Here is an 8,983-nt window from a genome sequence, read left to right as displayed (position 1 = left end):
GGGGGGGGGTGGGGGGGGGGGGGGGGGGGGGGGGGGGGGGGGGGGGGGGGAGGGGGGGGGGGGGGGGGGGGGGGGGGGGGGGGGGGGGGGGGGGGGGGGGGTAAAAGGGGGGGGTGGCAAACTGGGAGACCACGTTGGGGGGGGGGGGGGGGAGCCTAAGCAGAGCCTCCAGACACTGCAGCGTATATTCGGTGTAAACCAGCATCTGCAGTTCCTTCCTATACATTTGGTCATCATAAGACTCCGTTTCCACGGAATCTATTTGGCAAAGGTGTGACCACCTACTCCCTGACCAATGTCATTAGATTCCGGACATCTCATATTCTGCTTGGGCAGCTTACACCCCAATATGAACATTGGGAACTGCTGGATTATACTGATGAAGGGTCCCGACCCAAAATGTCATCTATTGCTATCCCCACCCCCTCCCAAAGCTGACTTTCCAGAGGCAGGCATGAAACGCATTTGATTTGGATCAATACGCACCGAATCTTGTTTGTGTTTAAATTCCCTCTCGCGTTGCAGGCGGTATTGATCAATCTCAGCTTGTGCCTCGCTCTTTGCCTGCTTCAGCCGCCTGCCCTTCCCTGCAGGTAACGTTGACAAAACAAAATGCCTGATTAGGGCTTCATACCGACGGAACCGCGAGTCTGATAAACAGCGATAAACACACGGGAGGCGGAGGATGGAGCAGCGGCCGCGGCTGGTCCAACAAACAGCATCTTATACCTGTAAGTCTTTCCGGCATATGCCTCCAATCATTCCTTACTGACGGTGTATGCACTTTCTACACGGATTCCGCCCTCCTGTGCACCAATTTCATTCAGATCCTGAAGCACAAAATCTAAGTGGACAAGACGGCTGTCTTTTTTATATACAAACCCATTTCTCACAGCCGCTGCGAGCTGTATGTAGCCTTATGGCTGGTGATGTAACGTGATGGCCGGCGGAGAGATTGCATTCGCGGCTACCTTTCCTCAGGGAGCTCTGTGGGGATGGGAGAGTGTGATGTACGTTGCACATACTGACAACTACACTGACCCATCAGAGCTTCAGTCTGAAGAAGGGCCCAGACCAGAACTGTCACCTATCCATGTTCTCCAGAGATGCTGCCTGACCCGCTGAGTTACTCCAGCACTCTGTGAAACATCACCTATCCATGTTCTCCACAGATGCTGCCTGACCCGCTGAGTTACTCCAGCACTCTGTGAAACATCACCTATCCATGTTCTCCACAGATGCTGCCTGACCCGCTGAGTTACTCCAGCACTCTGTTTTTTGTGTGTGTAAACCAGCATCTGCAGTTCCTTGTGTCCTCAGTCACAGCATGTCCCTTGGCTCTCTCTACCACCCACTTGATGGGGCACTAACCCTGGGGGAGCTGCCCTGCGTGGAGTTGCATTACTTCTACAGCCTGACTGCCTGACTGGATACTGGGGAAATTGAAGGACATACACATTGTGCTGAGCAATGGCACCAAGGTAGAGTGATACAGTGTGGAAAGGGGCCCTTCAGTCACCTTGCACACAGCAACCAACATGCCCCATCTACACTAGTCCCACCCGCCTGAGTTAGCCCATATCCCTTTAAACCTTTCCTGTACATGTACCTATCCAAATGTTCCTAAAACATTGTGATAGTCCCTGCCTCAACTACCTCATCTGACAGCTCGTTCCATACACCCACCCTGTGTGTGAAAATAAAACAGATCAGACTTGATACTAATGGATGATGGAGCAGAACTGTAGACTAGTTGGTCCACTCCTGGTCTGGCTCTCCCTGTTTCTTACAGTCATAGCTGGGGTCTGCAATGTACAGGCGCCTCTACCTTCTACTTATGGCATGTTGCTGGCTTATTATTGTCACATGGACTGATACATAGAACAGTATCAGCACAAGAACAGGCCCTCCGGCCCACAATGTCTGCGCTAAATATGATGCAAAAAGAAAAATGATCAAAAATACCAGAATATAGTGTTAGTGTTACAAGGTTATAATGTTAAAAGTTTCAGAGGAATGGTCCAACGTTGGAAATGAGGTAGGTTGAGCGATTGAGACTACACCCAAACATATGGAAGAACCATTCAGTATATAGACATAAAGAGCTGGAGTAACTCAGCGGCTCAGGCAATATCAGGATGGGTAATGTTTCGGGTTGGGACACTTCTTCAGAAGGCTCATCACCCATCCCTTATTTCCAGACTACTGCCTGACCTGCTGCGTTACTGTCTATTGTTGGTATAAACCAACATCCGCATTTTCTTGTTTAATTCAGTTGTTTGATAAAGCTGCTCCGGAATCTAGTACCACCTGTTCTCAAGTCTTTATGTCTTCTGCCTGACGGAAGAGAAAAAAGTAAATGACTGGGTTGAGAAGGTCCTTGATTATGTTGGCTGCATTCCCCGATTGTGTAAAGCATAGATGGACAATATCCAAGAACCTGAATAGCAATTGAGGAAACCAATGTGACTGTCATGAAATACTCGCATAATCGCAAGTTGTTTGTTTGGCTTAGTAACATTAGCACCCAGAACACACACCATGTTGTGTATCATTGTTGCCTATTTTCTCCAGGCAATGTGAAATGTACATGAAGTCGATGATGGGCAGTTTGGACTGTGAGATGGACTGGAATATGTCCCAACTCTCTGCAATTTCTCATGGACCTGGGCAGAGCTGTTCCCAAACCAGCCTGTGTTGCAACCCACAAGGATGAATTCCTCCATGATGCATCTGTAGAACCTTGGTAAGGTTGCTGGACACATGCAGTACTTTCTCAGTCGCCTGATGAAGGAGGAGCATGGGTGTGCTTTCTCGGCCATGACCTCAAAGTGGTTGGTGATGGACAAATTATCGGTGACATTTACACTTAAGGAACCTGCAGCTCTCGACCATCAATACTTTGTTGACATTGATGCTGATTGGGGTGTTGGGATTTGGCTGTGATAAAAGATGGCTTGTATTAGGGGAGCAAAAGTTATTTGAAAGGACCTTGCATCTTCCACAGGGGGTGATTGTCAGGCTTGCATTTTCAAGTTAAGTTTTACCATACAACTCAAGGACAATATCCACCTTACAGTGCATTACAGAATTAATACTGAGTTAATGGGGCCACATGCATGATAATCCCCCCCGCTCCCCCCCCACCAACCCCCCCCCCCCCCCCCCCCCCCCCCCCCCCCCCGCCCCACTCCCCTCCCCTCCCCTCCTATTCAGTCAGTGAGTTTTCTGCCTTTTATTTCCATATACTAAACTTTAGACTTTTTTTTCTTGGTAAGGAAGTTGCAGTTATAAAAGACGTAGGTGAGGCTGCATTTAGATGCAGGCAGAGATTGGTTTGGCCTAGTGTCACGTTCGGCATGGACATTATGGGCTGAAGGGTCTGCTCCTGTGTTGTCCTGCTCTACGTTCTATGACCTGTGGTTACATGAGCAGATGCTGTGGGCGGTGCAGTGGGTGTTTGTGGAGATGGAGGAGTTAACAGGGAAGTTGACGAGGGAACAATGCTGAAAAGGCAGAAGACGTGTGGAACAACGACATCACACTGTCTAGGATGATGTAAATAAGAAATCTACCGAATTGGAAACATCCACTTTTGCAGTTCTCACTTGAAAGTTGATCACGCAATTTAGAAGTCGTTCCCATTCCAAAAAGAGGTGTGGAGTGCAAACCTTGGGGAAGTACTTTTATAACCAGGCATCTTGTAAACTGTGAAGATCAGCTACAAGTGTTTCATTGTATCTCGGTACATGTAACAATAATAAACTCAACTATACTGTGGTCATAAAGGGGACAGCTTGAAGCCTCTAGTAAGATGCTTGTTCACAAATGGCCCAAGACGTGTGGTATGAACTTTAATTGGTCTAATTTCAAGTAACCCCGGCATTCCCTCTCACTCTACCCCTGCCCCTAGTTGTCCGACTAGTTTCATTGTTCGCATCCCTGTTTGCCTTTGTTTTCATCTATTTCCCAGCCAATTCTGGGCTCCACCATTCATAGAAAACATAGAAACATAGAAATTAGGTGCAGGAGTAGGCCATTCAGCCCTTCGAGCCTGCACCACCATTCAATATGATCATGGCTGATCATCCAACTCAGTATCCCGTACCTGCCTTCTCTCCATACCCTCTGATCCCCTTGGCCACAAGGGCCACATCTAACTCCCTCTTAAATATAGCCAATGAAGTGGCCTCAACTGCCCTCTGTGGCAGAGAGTTCCAGAGATTCACCACTCTCTGTGTAAAAAAAGTTCTCCTCATCTCGGTTTTAAAGGATTTCCCCCTTATCCTTAAGCTGTGACCCCTTGTCCTGGACTTCCCCAACATCGGGAAAAATCTTCCTGCATCTAAGAATTTTGTAAGTTTCTATAAGATCCCCTCTCAATCTCCTAAATTCTAGAGAGTATAAACCAAGTCTATCCAGTCTTTCTTCATAAGACAGTCCTGACATCCCAGGAATCAGTCTGGTGAACCTTCTCTATGGCAATAATGTCCTTCCTCAGATTTGGAGACCAAAACTGTACGCAATACTCCAGGTGTGGTCTCACCAAGACCCTGTACAACTGCAGTAGAACCTCCCTGCTCCTATACTCAAATCCTTTTGCTATGAAAGCCAACATACCATTCGCTTTCTTTACTGCCTGCTGCACCTGCATGCCTACCTTCAATGACTGGTGTACCATGACAACCAGGTCTCGCTGCATCTCCCCCTTTCCCAATCGGCCACCATTTAGATAATAGTCTGCTTTCCCGTTTTTGCCACCAAAATGGATAACCTCACATTTATCCACATTATACATATTTGCCAAACATCTGCCCACTCACCCAGCGTATCCAAGTCACCTTGCAGTCTCCTAGCATCCTCCTCACAGCTAACACTGCCCCCCAGCTTAGTGTCATCCGCAAACTTGGAGATATTGCCTTCAATTTCCTCATCCAGATCATTAATATATATTGTAAATAGCTGGGTCCCAGCACTGAGCCTTGCGGTACCCCACTAGTCACTGCCTGCCATTGTGAAAAGGACCCGTTTACTCCTACTCTTTGCTTCCTGTTTGCCAGCCAGTTCTCTATCCACATCAATACTGAACCCCCAATGCGGTGTGCTTTAAGTTCCTTGGTCATCTATTGCCAGCCCTCATGTATCTGGCCTTTTCCTACCTCTAGTTTCTACCCCCTTCTACTTTCAGTCTGAAGAAGGGTTCTGACCCAAGATTTATTTTCACGTTTTCCAGAGATGCTGCGTGACCCGCTGAGTTACTCCACCACTTTGTGTCTATTTTCCGGATAATCCAGCATCTGCAGTTCCCTCCTGCTCTTTTGGCCCTGTTTTCAACACTTCCTGTTAGGAGTGACAATTGTTGCTCATTGACAAGGGGCCAGGTTGGAGATGGATGGAACTGATATTTTGGGGTCTTGACTGGTTAAAGCAAGGACAATAAAACAAAGTACAAAAACAAACTAATAACACCATGGTAACCTTGTGAGGATTGTGAAAAGCTACCCTGTATTTCCCTGTAAATGCAGGGCATATTGGTTGGAGGCAGTGGATGATGGAACCACAGATCAGTTGGACCTTGTCTAGAGACGTTTCTGCTGCTGAGTGAATCATGCCCAGCCAAGCTGGCAGATGAGGTGTAACAAAGTGTCCCGCTTTCCCCAGAGGAATCATAGAATGATACAGCATCGAAACTTTCAGCCCAACTAGCCAACACAGGCCAAAATGTCCCAGCTACACTAGTCACCACCTGCCTGCATTTGGGCCATGTCCCTCCAAACCTGTCACATCCATATACCTGTCTAACCATTTCTTAAATGTTGGGATAGTCCCAGCCTCAACTACCTCCTCTGGCAGCTTGTTCAATGCATCCACCACCCTTTGTGTGAAAAAGTTACCCCTCAGGTTCCTATTGAATCTTTTCCCCTTCACCTTAAATCTATGTCCTCTGGTCCTCGATTCACCAACTCTGGGCAAAAGACTCGGTGCATCTGCTCGATCTAGTCCTGTCATGATTTGAAACACTTTATAAGATTGGGGAGAAGAGGGGAACGGAGGCTGTTTCCCTGTGTTCATGTTTAGTGAAGGCCAGGTCTGGCTTCTGTTGCAATCCTCACCCTCTGATAGAGCCTACGCTCCTCCCAAAGGCAGGGAATCTGTGAACCATCGGTGCCTGGGCATGGCAGGAGACAGCTGGGGCCCTGGCTTCTACTAAGGCTGACACCAGCAGACGCTAGTGGCTCCAACATGGGCGCACAGACCTGCAGTGAGGAAGCTAAGCTGGCTGCTTTTAGATGATTGAATAACAGTCAGAGGCTGCAAACTTTAAAATCAGTTTGCTTCTCGGATTCATTTTAGTTTTAGTTTTAGAGCGAGGAAACAGGCCCTTTGGCCCACTGAGTCTGCGCCAACCAGTTGTTCCCATATACTAGCACTATCCTACACACAATGATCAGTTTACTGAGGCCAAATAACTTACATACCTGTCCTGCCCCTGATACAGCATTTGGAATGTGGGAGGAAACTGTAGAAACCCCACGCGGTCACAGGGAGAATGTGCAAACTCCACACCGACAGCACCGGTAGTCAGAATCGTACCTGGGTCTCTGGTGCTGTAATGCAGCAATTTTACCGCTGCTTCATTGCCTATTCTGTGCAAGTAATCAACATTTCTACAGCCTGAAGAAAGACCTTGTGCCAAAATGTTACCCATTCCTTCTCTCCAGAGATGCTGCCTGTCTCGCTGAGTTACTCCAGCACTTTGTGTCTATCTTCGGTTTAAACCAGCACCTGCAGTTCCTTCCTACACATTTCTACAGTCATGGTCTGTATGGATCAGCCAATCTCTGGAGGAAATCATTCTTTACCAAGCGACTAACATGTTCTCATGTCACAGTTATTTACAGGTACCTCTGATAAAAGGCTTTGGTTTTAGTTGAGAGGGAAAAGTTTGTGAATAGAATATGAATCACATGCAGGCAGAGGAAATTAGTTTAAGTTGGCGTCAGGTGTAGTATGTATAGGCTGATGGGCTTGTGCTGACTGCTCTGTGTTCTATGTTTACCCTGATGATACTGCGGGCAGTATTTCAGCAGCTTTCACTACATGTTTGTCTAACAGTGCTACGTCAGTGGAGAAATCTCTTGCCCCTAAAACATTCATGGCTGCCCTGTCTTTCCCAGTGCAGTGTACAGCTCCCTGCTGTATCGGGCAAGGCATGTTTGTACCTCTCATGTCCCTTCTCTTTGCGCACAAGCTGTTGCAGTGTTGTGGCATGTATACATTTATGGCCAGAAGTTGCTGCTGAGTAAAATGCTACATTTACAAATAGTTTCGGCCCAGCAGTGATCCGGTAACTGAACCGTCCTCTCATCAGCAAGGGAACGGTCCTGACCTCCCATCTACCTCACTGGAGACATTTGAACTCTCTTTAATCAGGCTTCAATTTTATATACTGTATTTTCGTGTATACTGAACTTCTTTGTGTTTTATGGTGTTTCCAGAGTCTATATAAGAACATCATTGTTCCATTTCAGGACATATGACAATAAAACACTCTTGACTCTTGCACTAAATGCTGTACACTTCATCCTGTATCTGTGTAATGTGGATGGTTTGGTTATATTCATGTGTGATCTTTGACTGGAGAGCACACAAACTGAAGCTTTTTGTTGTACCTCGGTGCGCATGACAATAATAAACTCAACTAAAACTTTAATCGGTACAATTTATGTTGTTTTTGAAGTACAATTTGTTCAAAGGCTTAAGAATCTAATATCAATGCTTCCTCTACAATAATGATGTTGGTGCTTCGATTTCTCCAGTGTGCTGCAACTATCTTTCGCTGTCAGTGAGAGTGGGCGAGCTTGCGTTTGTTAATAGTTTAGTTTACTCACGCTTCTTGGCCTCTTCTAACTTCTCCTTTGCCCGTTTCTCTGCCTGCAGTAGCTGATGGATTCCCTGGGAGTGGCTGGTCATGTTGTCCAGTGAGGCAGCGGACTGCCAGGCTAGCGCTCAGCTCCACATTTGTAGGGTCCCTGTGACTTTACCTTGTTGTGGCTACAAACAAAGGCAGCCAGGGCACTGCTTGTAGAGCAGAGACCAGCTCCAGTCACCGGCTGCTTTCAGCTAGTTACAGCCAGCCCAGCGGCTCACCAATGCTTGATGTGCCTTGACTGAATAAAACACAAACATTGGCTGTGCTCATGGACAAGTGGATTAAAAAACACACACAGTGCTGGAGTTACTCAGCAGTTCAGGCAGCATCTCTGAAAGAACTTGCCCATGATGGCCAGATTCACCGATGGCCAAAATGTTGTCTGCTTATTTCCCTCCACAAATGCTGCCTGACTCTCTGAGTTCCTACAGCACTTTGTTTTTTGCTCCACAATCTGCAGTGTCTTGCACCTTCTCCGGGTGGTGCTGTGGAGCAGAGAGGGATCTAGGAGTACAAGTGCATGGTTCCTTGAAGGTGGAGTCGCAGGTAGATGTGGTCAAAAAGGCTTTTGACACTTTGACATCTAGAATATTGTGTTCGGTTCTGGGCACCATGTTAGAGGAAAGATATTGACAATCTTGAAAGGGTTCAGAAAATATTTACAAGGATGTTGCCAGGACTAGAGGGTGTGAGCCATAGGGAGAGGTTGAGTAGGCTGGGACTATTCCATGGAGCATGGGAGGATGAGGGGTGATGTTACAGAGGTGTACAAAATCATGAGAGGAATAGATCGGGTAGATGCACAGAGCCTTTGGCCCAGACTAGGGCCATCAAGAACCAGAGAACATAGGTTCAAAGTTAAGGGAAAAAGATTTAATATAAATCCAGGAGATAACTTTTTCACACAAAGGGTGGGTGTATGGAACAAGCTGCCAGAGGAGGTAGTTGAGGCTGGGACTATCCCATTGTTGAAGTTAGACAGGTATATGGATAGGACAGGTTTGGAGGGATATGTACCAAGCGCAGGCAAGTGGGACTAGTGTAGCCGGG

At 47.2% G+C, this 8,983-nt stretch overlaps 1 protein-coding gene across 1 annotated transcript; it reads right to left on the bottom strand.

The window, feature by feature from the left end:
* Positions 1 to 207: 207 nt before the first annotated feature.
* Positions 208 to 8,064, bottom strand: LOC129716381 (V-type proton ATPase subunit G 3-like). Its single transcript, XM_055666252.1, has 2 exons — positions 7,893 to 8,064; positions 208 to 587 (listed from the first exon to the last, which is right to left on the bottom strand). The coding sequence occupies exons 1-2, from the start codon at positions 7,972 to 7,974 to the stop codon at positions 403 to 405; spliced, it is 267 nt and encodes an 88-aa protein (XP_055522227.1). The 5' UTR covers positions 7,975 to 8,064; the 3' UTR covers positions 208 to 402.
* Positions 8,065 to 8,983: the final 919 nt, after the last annotated feature.

This window comes from Leucoraja erinacea, unplaced genomic scaffold (assembly GCF_028641065.1).
Source record: "Leucoraja erinacea ecotype New England unplaced genomic scaffold, Leri_hhj_1 Leri_224S, whole genome shotgun sequence".
NCBI lineage: Eukaryota > Metazoa > Chordata > Chondrichthyes > Rajiformes > Rajidae > Leucoraja > Leucoraja erinaceus.
Note: the sequence above shows the minus strand (reverse complement) of the source record. Positions and strands in the feature narration are given on the sequence as shown.